Genomic DNA, 13,845 nt, shown 5'->3' with positions numbered 1-13,845 from the left:
GGTATCCCAGAGGCAGCCACTACAGTACACGCTCGGATTCAACGAATTCAAACTTTGCAAGTCTTTGAAGCTTGAATGGCTATCAAAGTCTGTAATTTTTGAACTCATTTGAACCTTGCATCATGTCTTAGTGAGCTTTGTAATCACAATTAAAAGAAACTAATGAAACACACCTCACTAATTAGAGGATCCCTAACGTGTTCTTTGCATTATATTTCATTTATTATGCATTTTCTTTACTGTTAAAATGTCATTCAATACGAATACTTTTTTGTTAGTTGTTTGTATTGTAGGAAGTTTGTTCTGTGCGCCAATCTATTCTTAAAACAGCCCCTTTAGCTGCGGAGAATTGATCCCAGTCCACCAAGAACATCTCACACGGCCCAGGATCCTTGGGCCATAGTGCTAAAGAAAATAGGCACTCTCACAAGGATCATCACAAAACAAGCGGGGACCTTATTCTAACTTTTGAGCAAAAAGTTATTGCGGAAACAAAAATTACTATAAACGGCAAAATCACAATTTTCGGGGCCTAAACAGAGGAATTCGCCATTTTTAAGGGATACCTCATGGCAAAGTGACGACTATTGCTTAGAAGACTGTTTTGCTTCAGCCTGCCAAATTTCATGCGATTCCGACTCAAAGGCCTATGATTTCTACTAGTATTTTTTTGCCTTGCGTGATGATTTCAAGCGTGAGTGAGAGTCTAGAAAGGCCATGGTGGTCTGTTCTACATCAAAATGTGTATTCACGAATTCCATTTTTTCTTTTTCTGAGAGAGAATTAGATGATGATTTGTTGAAGGGAATGAAGCAATGGAAAACGGGACGCCAAGAGTGGAAGCCAAGAAAATGAAAGAAAGGGGCTGGTGATGAATCTCTCTCTCTGATGTCTTTCCAAGGTTTTGGCAATGTCTTTGCTAGGTTGGAGGTGGAGGTTTTCAGTCGCAACACCACATATTTGAACCCCGTGACTTGGGAAACAAAAAATGTACATATATATATATATATATTTGGTTTTCACTGCCTTGAGATAAAAATTTGAATCCAACATCAACATTTCCTCCAAAAAAAAAAAAAGAAGAAGTAATTCTGATCAACAACCTTTATCTTGACATTTTTAAACAAAAAGAAATAAAAGTTAGGGTTGTGATGAGATTTGTATACTTAAAAATTATTTTACCCATAAACGCATAAATCTCAACACACCTCTAATTATTTTTGTGATTGAAAAATGCAGTAATTCCGAATTATAACAAATGAAAATTATTAATTTTTAGAAAAAGAAGAAGAAGAAGAATAGATTATAAGCTCATGCACGTGCTTAGAGAGTTAGAGGCTAGTGTGAATATACACACACACTACTATTTAAGCGATTTTCCATTATTTGGGATCCTTATTTTAGATGACAAATTACCCTCAAATTCATATGTTTAAACAATTTAAATAATAAAGTTAGATATATAAAATTATTAATTTAAAACCACTAAATTTTAGTTAATTTAAAAAAAAAAAATGCAATTTTTGTAATCCACGTCGTACTTCAGATAAGTTTCTCCCCTTCACTTCCAATTGATTTCTCATCCATGTTTTCCTACTACTACTACTACAAAAGATGGTATATCAATAATCCCTCAAATTGCAAACTCACAATATTCATTCTTTTATCATATTTCTAACTGACACTATCTTATTCTGCACTCTTTGTTTCATATATTGAATTCTTCTCAATAGCCAAAAGTCTTTCGGTCAAAATTGTTAAGCCTATGAACAAAATTTATATACTACTTTTTCAACTGAATTATATTATGTATTAGTACTTTTACCAATTCACAACACACACACACACACACACACACATATATATATATATAAGGTTGGGTTCAAGTTACACTTGGTGTAATTCTAAGTAATGTTACACCACCCAATAACTTCTTAATGAATTTATATTTTGAAAATTTCACCATTGAATTACATGTTCTATATGTTCTAAACATGCATGCCAAATTTTATACTAATTGGATGTTATTTATCATTTGATCCATAAACTCATTTTTTATACATTATTTTAAATCACAAAAATTCGAATTTATACAATTGATAGGTGACATGACTATTGATCTTTGATCATCTTGAAATTTTGCATGCATGGAGAATATACAAAGATATTGTAATCCAATGGTCGATTTGTCAAAATTTACATCAAATTTAAAAATATTGATTGATGTAATATTGGTTAGAGTTACAACAAATGTAACTTGAACCCAACCCATATATATATATATATAGTGAATTGGTAACTCTATATGAAAGGTTAAAAAAAAGGGTTATAAACATAAAATTATGATACTAAACCCCAAAAAGGAGCATAGTATATATATGTGTGTTAAATATTTAAGAGCAAAGATTTGCTGTAAACTAAGTTGTAGCAACTTCTAAAAAATGCATATATGTCAATTGGCCATTTAGTGAAAAATTCAATTTTGACAAGGAAGTTTTCATTTAAATATAAACCTGGACAGATGTCTATTTAAGGAATTGACATGTGTGCATTTTTGCAGGAGTTATTGCATCTTAGTTTGCAGCAAATCATTTTCTAATATTTAATATATATATATTTATATATATATTTATTTTGTGTTAAATATTTAATATTTTTTATTATTTAACTTTGCAAATCATGGACTTTTCAAACACAGAGCAGTGTCTGAGCCTTATGAATCATTGAATAGAAAAGTGAATTTCATTTGCTTGATTGTGTTATTTCTTCAAATGTTACAAATACTCTTCTTGTTTTCTTGGTCTTTACCATCAATGGAGCCATTGAAATTCCTTTTCTGATTCCATTCAGCTATCGTTATTGACCACAATGGCTTTGGCATGTTTCAGAGGACTGGAGGCTCGCTTATACTTCCATTGGCTTAAAGAACACAACCATAAAAAGCTTCTTTTGAAGCAAAATGTGAAGTGCCACACACACACACACACACAACAACACAACACAAACACAATACAAAAGAAAGACAATATAGTAAACATGTGTACATGGACAGAAAAGTGAATTAAATAATTTCATTTTGACAGATAAGAAGCAAAAGAATTCCTATTGTAGTAACATCGTCAATTCATACAAATAAACTCTTAGCAACACACACACACACACAAAAAAAAAAGGGAGAGAATCACTTCATATTAAAAAAAAAAAAAAAAAACTGAACAAGTGCCAAATTGAACCTAATGATTTCCAGAAGAGAGAATCACTTTATATTAAAGTTTCTTTCGAGGAAATAAATTTTATATTCTGATATGAAGCAAGAGAGTAGAAGTCAAATTTAATTTATTTTACTGTTACGTCTAGGTTCTAACATTATTCTAGAGGATAGATTTAATTTAGAAAGTTCATGGACTAGCTGAAAGCTGATTTGCTCTGAGCTAATGACAAACCAATGATTCATACAAAAGAGAATAAGGTACGCTTTAACCTTGACCCGTATGACCCTCATCAAAATTCGAAGGACCCCACAATCAAGTTTACAGGGCCAACTTCAAATTCACACTGGTTTAGTTAATACATAAGGTTCCCTATTTTTTTTTTTTTTTAATGAATAATATATAAGCTTCTCTTTATCACCACCAATCACCATAAGGAAATACTAGTATTCATATGCATTACTGTTTGATTAGAAGAAGTCCAAAGGGTATGGTTTTCTTTTACTACTACTTTTCTTAACTTAAGTACGGATAACCATGGGTCGGGAATGAGGCAGGCTGATATAGACCCGACCCAAACCCCAATACTCAATGCCCAAAATCTAGTTCCACTCCATTTCATGCCTTGACTCTCTGTCCCGCAAGGTCCTAACTGTTAGGATTAGTGCCCTTAAATCATATTGTATGATACTATATATAATATTAAGTGTGACATTATGTATGACTTAATATTATGTTAAATAAAGTTGTTTTGTTATTATTAACTGAAATAATTGTAACATGAATATTCTGACATTATCATATAGTCCATGAGATGCATAATATGTGATTTAGTCACAGAAGATATAAATCACAAGTTCTTTGTAAACTCAGAACTAAAGTTTATAGTCGGTGATGAAATTGGACATTTCATCTGCGAAGACTATAACATATCAACTACGATGATTTGTCTTGATCATGAAGTGGAGACTTCTAGTTGATATGTTGATATGTTTTAAGAGTTAAGACATGTTGAATGGATTCTGTAGATTATTATTCTTCTAAAGACTGTCAAATGAATAATAAATCTCAGACTTATATTTGCATGAACTTTAATCCTGAGAGAATAATGACTTGATCATGAAGTGTAGGTTGCCTTGATATATAGGAGTGAGATAAAGTAAAGGTCAAAACCTCAGTATGTTGGGCAACCACATTTAGTTTGATGGAACATTATTCTCAAGATGGAATTCATAGTCTCTTAACGAGATATAAAATATTCCTTGTGATAAGTTTAATGGTTTTTATTCAGAGAGTTAGGCCTAACACTTTGTAAGAAATTACTAAAGATATATTTATAAATTGATTTCATAATATATGATGAATAAATAAAAGATTAAACCGGTACTCAAGATTAAGATGTAGTAATCTACAAAGTGGCATCCACATTTATGACTTTGTATTACTAGAATATTTTATGAAGGGTTTGTGTGTACAATAAAGTTTGGATATAATTTATAATAAGGTTCTAGAGTGCAACTATAGTTAATGGTAATTATGGACTTGTCAAGAGTTGACAGAAAAGCGAAAGCCATTGGAGCTAGTGTCTTATTGGTCCCTTTTGGTTACTCAGCACACCTTACCAATTGAAAGCCAAGCAGCCATATATAGTACAAGAAAGACAGAATATATGGTGGAAACATCATTGTAAGTGAGTGTATGTGAGTGAAAGTCACTTAATTTAATTCTCCTTTTGTAACCAATTGAGAGTACACTTTCTTGGGCGTTAGTGGAATTGGAGTGAAGATTAAAAGTATTCCTAAGTGCTTCGATCTTTGTTTTGAAATTCCCTGCTTCAAGGTACGCTTCTTATACTCTAATTTGAAATTTATATAGTGCATGTTATAGATTGAGAATGAAGTAGATCCGTTAATTTTTCCTCGCACATACTTATTTCAATCAAAATGGTATCAGAGCGGTCTTCAATTTCCAATCTGTTTAACATGTTATGTGAGTTTTAGAATTAGAGATGATAGTTTCATATTGTTAGAAATTATGTTTTAATTTTCTGCATGTTGTTGAAACTATGATTTGATGAAAACTGAAATTGATGTTATGATGTTGTTTAAATTTAAACTTAAGTACGTTAAATTGAGTCTTAAGGTATAGCATCAATAGAATACAGTTTTGACATCAATCTCTGTCTGTAATGTTCATATGTTGAATGTTTGTTCATGAAAAACAAAGAAAACTGCCTTAGAAAATTTTTGGAAATTTGAGTTTTGCGATTTTCGATCGATCGAAATCACTTTTGATCGATCGAGATATTGTCTTTCTTTTGTATTGTGTTTGTGTTGTGTTGTTGTGTGTGTGTGTGTGTGTGGCACTTCACATTTTGCTTCAAAAGAAGCTTTTTATGGTTGTGTTCTTTAAGCCAATGGAAGTATAAGCGAGCCTCCAGTCCTCTGAAACATGCCAAAGCCATTGTGGTCAATAACGATAGCTGAATGGAATCAGAAAAGGAATTTCAATGGCTCCATTGATGGTAAAGACCAAGAAAACAAGAAGAGTATTTGTAACATTTGAAGAAATAACACAATCAAGCAAATGAAATTCACTTTTCTATTCAATGATTCATAAGGCTCAGACACTGCTCTGTGTTTGAAAAGTCCATGATTTGCAAAGTTAAATAATAAAAAATATTAAATATTTAACACAAAATAAATATATATATATATATATATTAAATATTAGAAAATGATTTGCTGCAAACTAACTCCTGCAAAAATGCACACATGTCAATTCCTTAAATAGACATTTGTCCATGTTTATATTTAAATGAAAACTTCCTTGTCAAAATTGAATTTTTCACTAAATGGCCAATTGACATATATGCATTTTGTAGAAGTTGCTACAACTTAGTTTACAGCAAATCTTTGCTCTTAAATATTTAACACACATATATATACTATGCTCCTTTTTGGGGTTTAGTATCATAATTTTATGTTTATAACCCTTTTTTTAAACCTTTCATATAGAGTTACCAGTCACTATATATATATATATGGGTTGGGTTCAAGTTACATTTGTTGTAACTCTAAGCAATATTACATCAATCAATATTTTTAAATTTGATGTAAATTTTGACAAATCGACCATTGGATTACAATATCTTTGTATATTCTCCATGCTTGCAAAATTTCAAGATGATCAAAGATCAATAATCATGTCATCTATCAATTGTATAAATTCGAATTTTTGTGATTTAAAATAATGTATAAAAAACGAGTTTATGGATCAAATGATAAATAACATCCAATTAGTATAAAATTTGGCATGCATGTTTAGAACATATAGAACATGTAATTCAATGGTGAAATTTTCAAAATATAAATTCATTAACAAGTTATTGGGTGGTGTAACATTACTTAGAATTACACCAAGTGTAACTTGAACCCAACCTTATATATATATATATGTGTGTGTGTGTGTTGTGAATTGGTAAAAGTACTAATACATAATATAATTCAGTTGAAAAAGTAGTATATAAATTTTGTTCATAGGCTTAACAATTTTGACCGAAAGACTTTTGGCTATTGAGAAGAATTCAATATATGAAACAAAGAGTGCAGAATAAGATAGTGTCAGTTAGAAATATGATAAAAGAATGAATATTGTGAGTTTGCAATTTGAGGGATTATTAATATACCATCTTTTGTAGTAGTAGTAGGAAAACATGGATGAGAAATCAATTGGAAGTGAAGGGGAGAAACTTATCTGAAGTACGACGTGAATTACAAAAATTGCATTTTTTTTTTTTAAATTAACTAAAATTTAGTGGTTTTTAAATTAATAATTTTATATATCTAACTTTATTATTTAAATTGTTTAAACATATGAATTTGAGGGTAATTTGTCATCTAAAATAAGGATCCCAAATAGGGGAAAATCGCTTAAATAGTAGTGTGTGTATATTCACACTAGCCTCTAACTCTCTAAGCATGTGCATGAGCTTATAATCTATTCTTCTTCTTCTTCTTTTTCTAAAAATTAATAATTTTCATTTGTTATAATTCGAAATTACTGCATTTTTCAATCACAAAAATAATTAGAGGTGTGTTGAGATTTATGCGTTTATGGGTAAAATAATTTTTAAGTATACAAATCTCATCACAACCCTAACTTTTATTTCTTTTTGTTTAAAAATGTCAAGATAAAGGTTGTTGATCAGAATTACTTCTTTTTTTTTTTTTTGGAGGAAATGTTGATGTTGGATTCAAATTTTTATCTCAAGGCAGTGAAAACCAAATATATATATATATATATATGTACATTTTTTGTTTCCCAAGTCACGGGGTTCAAATATGTGGTGTTGCGACTGAAAACCTCCACCTCCAACCTAGCAAAGACATTGCCAAAACCTTGGAAAGACATCAGAGAGAGAGAGATTCATCACCAGCCCCTTTCTTTCATTTTCTTGGCTTCCACTCTTGGCGTCCCGTTTTCCATTGCTTCATTCCCTTCAACAAATCATCATCTAATTCTCTCTCAGAAAAAGAAAAAATGGAATTCGTGAATACACATTTTGATGTAGAACAGACCACCATGGCCTTTCTAGACTCTCACTCACGCTTGAAATCATCGCGCAAGGCAAAAAAATACTAGTAGAAATCATAGGCCTTTGAGTCGGAATCACATGAAATTTGGCAGGCCGAAGCAAAACAGTCTTCTAAGCAATAGTCGTCACTTTGCCACGAGCTATCCCTTAAAAATGGCGAATTCCTCTGTTTAGGCCCCGAAAATTGTGATTTTGCCGTTTATAGTTATTTTTGTTTCCTTAATAACTTTTTGCTCAAAAGTTAGAATAAGGTCCCCGCTTGTTTTGTGATGATCCTTAAGGTCAATAGTTTATAATTCTGCATTTAACTTAATTTTGCCATTTTTGGTAAAATTTTAGTATTTTGTCACCTAATCGTGTAATTAGTGCGAATTAGGGTTTTAGACGTTTCTTAATCGTCCTAGGGTTTTACTTTCTCAATATTTATATTTTTTGTAGCCATTAAAGGCAAAATAGATTATTATTAATAAAATATAGACTTTTGTCGAATTCTTTCTCTAACAGATTCCAGTTTATCACTTTGTGGATTTAAAAAACCCTTCGTAAATTCGAGGTTTACTTACAAAAAACTAACAGTTTAGTTTCTGTCCATCAAAGAAGACATCGAGTTCAAATGTGCTTTGTTCAGACTTCCGCGACGTCACATTTGGCCAAAATCAAATCTTTCCCTCTTAGCAAATGCTTACAACCATGAAAACAATGGCTTTAGCTGTTGTTCACTAGAACCCTACACAAAAAGGTAAAAGGCAAATTAACAAGGTCTTGATTTTTAATTTGTAGTGGGGTTTTGATTTTAAATAGTTTAAAAGGTTTTATTTTTTAGGGTGAGAAAGATGGGAAGCATTGCCATTGCTAAAGGCATCTCTGGTGTCTTTTCCCCCATGCAAAGGCGGCTCCTACGTCCTTTCTAAGCTCCTTAGAACCACCAACGGGTTGGAGACGGTGGTTCTAAGGAGGGGATTTTTAATGGGATTGATCCTCTAAAGTATTGAATGTGGTAGGGTCTATTTAGTAAGTTGTGAATGAAATACATATGTTTTTCAGTTATTAGACGGATTTACACCAACTCCTTGTTGAATTTAAACTTTTTATGTATTTTTTGACAAAAATATCATTTCAGTATTTATATTTTAAGGTCGCTATTAATTTAGTTTCTAGTTTCTACATTTTGGACCAACTTCCTGCTACCGAAATGAAATAACCAAATTGACAATGACCTATTTTCACCAATTTCTTTATTTCTCATAAGGCCAAACTGCAAACCCACATTTATAAACACCATTATTTATTCCGTCATATATTCATCTATTAACCTCAGCGATTTGAACTTGCATGTGGGAAGGTCCAGTCCAGAGCTTCATTTTCCGGGCAATATCATCCTTTTTTTTTTGCTTGTCAGTATCATGCAGACATTTAGCAGAAATTTCAACTGAATTTAGACATTTCACAACAAATGATGAAATGAATGATTTTCAGCCAATAATTAGCAAATTCAAAGAGTTTATTTGCTAGCCATGCTTGAATTTTAAAACACAAAGGATTCTTATAAATAAAATAATAATAAAACACAAAGGAAATACTGCATTAACCTCAAGAGGAAATTTTTTTTTTTTTTTTGGTCACAAGAATGTCACTGTCAGTGTAGTGGCTATTTTTAGAATCTATTTTTCCCCAAGGAAAAATCTTATTGACTTCAAGATACATACAATTTATCTTATGATTTGCAATTATATACAATCTATGAAGAAAACCTCTCTCTGTCGTGAGGAGAAGAGTAGTCAATATCTGGACCAACAGGAATGATCCCAAATGGATTTATAGAAGGATGGCTCCCATAGTAATGCTGCTTGATGTGTTGCATGTTGACTGTACTACTCATTCCAGGTATTTGAAAAATGTCTTTCGTGTAATTAAACAGATTTGGGTACTCATGTAGCAGTTTCTTGTTGCACTTGAAGTGGACAACATAAACCTGTCAATACAAACTCAAGTTTCTAAGATACTAGAGGAATCTGATAGAGATAAATGCCAAAGTTTCATACAAGACCAAGATGAACAAACAAAGCCAATACCTTGACTAATCTGAGCATGGCCAAACAGATCTAACCTATGTCCATAGTTTTCTCTAGACAAAGCATAATAACAAAGGAACAACACAAATGCTTCCTTATTTTCAGAGTTAACTATGTTTGACTCTGTCTCAAAGTTGCCCCATGAATTTTCCATAAAAGCACAAACAAAATTGCTGAAACATTTTAAATAAATGACAGTTTCCAAGGTATTTTCGACAAACCATTGAAATAAAATGCAAAAGGCTATGTGGAAATAAAGATAAGATTTTCTTTTGGGTAAGTAATTATATATAATAATTTGCAATGACATACAGCTATATATGGAGTAGCCATGCTAAATTTACATGTGCAGCTTTTAATAGTTCAGAGTTATAGGAAAAGGAAAAAAAGAAAACCAAATTAGTCAAATGATAAGTCAAGTGTGATCTTTTAAATTCAAAAGGTGGTGAAAGAGGGCCATAAAATATAACAATCAAATAAAATCTCACAACATGACAAAGAGGCAAAATTTGCAAATATATAACAACCACCTATAGTCATGCAGGAAACAGAAAAGATGCGTGTTGGCAACAATTTGAAGGTGTTTGTACTGACCTTACATCAGAATAAGTTCTAATGATCCGTACTAGTGACTTTTATAATTCCCAAAAAAAACAGACATGAAACAGCAAACATACAATTCTTTGAGGCAGTTATTCCTACAAAATACTTCTCTTTCAAACTTCAAAAGGGAACATTTTCACTTATAAACTAAAAAGTAATTCTTTCATGAATCATTTAAAGTGATCACCAAGAAGAAAGTCTAAAAACTAACATGCCATGTTGTTTCTCAAAAGACAGAAAATTAGGAAAGATGCTAGTCCTATCTGAAAGTCTAACATTATTTGAATTTTCATGGAAACAAAATTCTTGACCGATATTATGGATTTATCTTCTTGAAGCTTTACAATTTAAATTATCCACACAACTGTGACATTGCTTGATATTCCAAAAAGGCAAAAGTCCTTGCTTAAAAAGCAAATATCAATACCTCATCAAATCTTATGAGAGTGACGAACAACCGAATATCTGCTTCAGACAGTGTATTTCCACATATGTATCGTTGCCTGCCAAGTATTTCTTCACATTTGTCCAATGCTTCATATAACTGTTTCAGAGCCTGCAGAAGGAAGGATCATTAGGATGCTTAAAGCAGCATAGCCATTGAAAGAATACTTTAACAAGCCAGCTCCCATTTAGCCTTAAGCAACTATGGCCTGAAATATTGCATACCTCTTCATAAGGTCCTTGCTTCTTTGCAAACCCACATTTATAGACACCGTTATTTATCCCATTGTATATCCATTCATTAGTCTCATCAATTTGGGCTTGCAATTGAGGAGGATAGAGGTCTAAAGCTGCATTCTCTGCTATATCATTGAATTCGGTGTTGAACATGCGGATAATCTCTGAACTCTCATTATTAACAATTGTTTTGAGTTTCTTATCCCATAGAACCTATTATAGAGCAAAAATCTATTAAATAGCATTGAAGATTCAAACATACATAATTACTGTAAAAAGGGGGGAAAAATGGAATGGAGAATGAGAAAAGAGTTGGGATGGAGTTGTGGGAAGGGAGACATGTGATAACATACAGGAACTGTGTACTTTCCAGCATAGTTTGTACTGGCAAGCTCATATAGTTCTCTGATACTTTTTGCTCCATTCAAAGGGTCAGGTTCAGCTCCTAGTCCCTCAGTACCCAAAGCAGAAAAGACCCATCCCATATGCTCATCAGTTTCCTTTGTTCTTTCCCACTTGGGTTTAACAGACTGAGTAACAAACAGACAATATTGATTTGGTCATAAGATTTTGATTTTACCTCTAACAAATACTAAAAGACCTACTCACCGTAAAACTGATGGCTTTGTCAAGCCCTTTAATCTTCAAGTATGCAAGGCACCTGGAAGCCCAAGGGCAAGCATATGATATATACAGATGATACCTTCCAACTTCTGCTGGAAATTGGGAGCTTGGATCTCGTGAAATAAAGTTACGGAATGTTGAAGCAGTTCTGATGAAAGCACCAGAATCTGACATCTCATCCAATGCAGATCGGGCCATTTGAGCAAAGTGCTGAAAAATTTTATAAATTAAAATTTTATCACTGTTTCCAGCAGTAAATACAGTCAAAATTATGGAAACATGTAACTATGGTTAGAGCAGCATGACTAATTAATATGTAGTTGAGACTTGAGATGACTGAAAAGATATATTATGGGAAAAAATAAAACTAGAAATACAAAATTACAAGCACGCACACAACAATTAATTCCAGAGGAAGCTGATTGATAGATTTCACTATCTCATTCCAATTATTCCGCTATGTTTTCAGCACTAGTAGACTTCACAGTTATTGAGTAGTATAATATTGCAATAGCCAATAAGTTACATGCAATTTGAACCCAACCCTGTACATACTCAAGTATAGCTCAACAGGGTATGTTTTTTACATGCTTGTTTAAACAATAGCTTCATGATTAGCCAACAAAGGTATAAATATTCTCAATGTGTCAGTGAACCTGAGAATCCAAGAAACCACAAAAACATAAAGTTCCAAGGAAGAACCCACAAGGGTATATGTTGTTTTCTTTGCAACAAGCATTACCAGTTAAATTTTGCACACCATGTTACCACACGAGTACACGATTCTCAGCATCCATCTCTATTTGCAATATCAGACCAAGTTCTTATGTGGGCATTAAAGTCAACAACCACACTTCCCTTTGTTTTGCAAAGATCATTTTTTTTTTTTTCAGTAAAAAGGATAAAACTTGAGGTTGTGAGCCCATCATCAACACCACCAAAAAAAAAAAAAAAAAAAAAGAGAGAGAGAGAGAGAGATACATCATGTTCATGTCAAAGTTATCAGGCAAATAATTTCCCACCGAAACAAAAGTATCATACCAAAATTGATACTTTTATAAACTTCGTTCACAACTACAAGATTTTGAATCCAGAAATACCCATGAGTCAAGAATCATTTTGTGAATGAGATCCAGTAATCACAGTTGTAGGATTAATTAGGAAAGAGAATTCCAATAAAAGAATTCCATTTTCTTTAAGGAGATGCATTAAATCCCAGAAGATAGACAACATGACAGAGAGAACGAAAAAAAAAAGGGAATTTGCAGACTTTGTACCTTGGAAATGGAAGAAGAGAATTGCTGGATGTTCTTTGTGCCAAATCCTAAGATGGGTTGGCGGGAAGAGAGATCATAGAATACTCAGAATGGGGGAATGTGCAGAATAGCTTTGAAAATGATTTGTATATAGTTAGTTAGGCAACACTTGAAACTATAAGGGAAAGTAGACATCTCGAGTTTTAAAAAATCGAGATCCATTTACATAAATCTCGAGTTTTAGAAACTCGAGTTCCATGCAAAAAAATTTTTAGTTTTATCGCCCCTATAGTGGCGTTTTTAAGTCCTATAGTGACGTTTTAAATCCCTATAGCGGCGTTTTCCTGCAAAATTTTTTCGTAAGTGTTCAATACCAGGTTCAGGAAGCCCTATAGTGGCGTTTTTATACCCTATACTGACGTTTTAAAGCCTTATAGCGGCGTTTTCCTGCTAAATTTTTTAATAACTCCATTTTTAAGCCCTATAGTGACGTTTTTAAGCCCTATAGCGGCGTTTTCCGAACTCGAGTTTTTAAAACTCGATTTTTACTTGGATTTTTTTTTACAGATCAAGCCTTAAAAACTTGATTTTTATCTTGGAACTCGAGTTTTAGATACTCGAGATGCTAGTTTTCAATTTTCTTTTGCAACGTGACAACTAACTAAATATTTTAATATTTATTGTTATTTTAAAAAAAAATTCACTCAGAATAGAATAGAAAGTAGCCAAGTGTAGTTTATTTACTTAAATAGAATCGTTTATTTAGGAGTATTTATTTACGAGAAATGCTAACCAACGTCGGA

The 13,845-nt window shown here is 32.2% G+C and overlaps 2 protein-coding genes across 2 annotated transcripts in view; both read right to left on the bottom strand.

Moving 5' to 3' along the window:
- Window positions 1-761, bottom strand: part of LOC112008312 (uncharacterized) — a 3,800-nt gene extending 3,039 nt beyond the window's left edge. The window contains exon 1 of the mRNA XM_065763433.1: window positions 675-761. Within this exon, the coding sequence (XP_065619505.1) occupies window positions 675-761 (87 nt within the window). The remainder of the gene's footprint in view (window positions 1-674) is intronic.
- An 8,699-nt stretch (window positions 762-9,460) lies between these two features.
- Window positions 9,461-13,777, bottom strand: LOC112008309 (uncharacterized). Its single transcript, XM_024040639.2, has 7 exons — window positions 13,754-13,777; window positions 13,064-13,154; window positions 11,772-11,996; window positions 11,516-11,692; window positions 11,151-11,375; window positions 10,909-11,037; window positions 9,461-9,778 (listed from the first exon to the last, which is right to left on the bottom strand). Exons 3-7 carry the CDS (start codon window positions 11,982-11,984, stop codon window positions 9,545-9,547), a joined length of 978 nt encoding a protein of 325 aa, XP_023896407.2. The 5' UTR covers window positions 11,985-11,996; window positions 13,064-13,154; window positions 13,754-13,777; the 3' UTR covers window positions 9,461-9,544.
- Between the last annotated feature and the right edge of the window lie 68 nt (window positions 13,778-13,845).

This window comes from Quercus suber, unplaced genomic scaffold, assembly GCF_002906115.3.
Source record: "Quercus suber isolate HL8 unplaced genomic scaffold, Cork oak 2.0 scaffold_21, whole genome shotgun sequence".
Classification (NCBI taxonomy): Eukaryota; Viridiplantae; Streptophyta; class Magnoliopsida; order Fagales; family Fagaceae; genus Quercus; species Quercus suber.
Note: the sequence above shows the minus strand (reverse complement) of the source record. Positions and strands in the feature narration are given on the sequence as shown.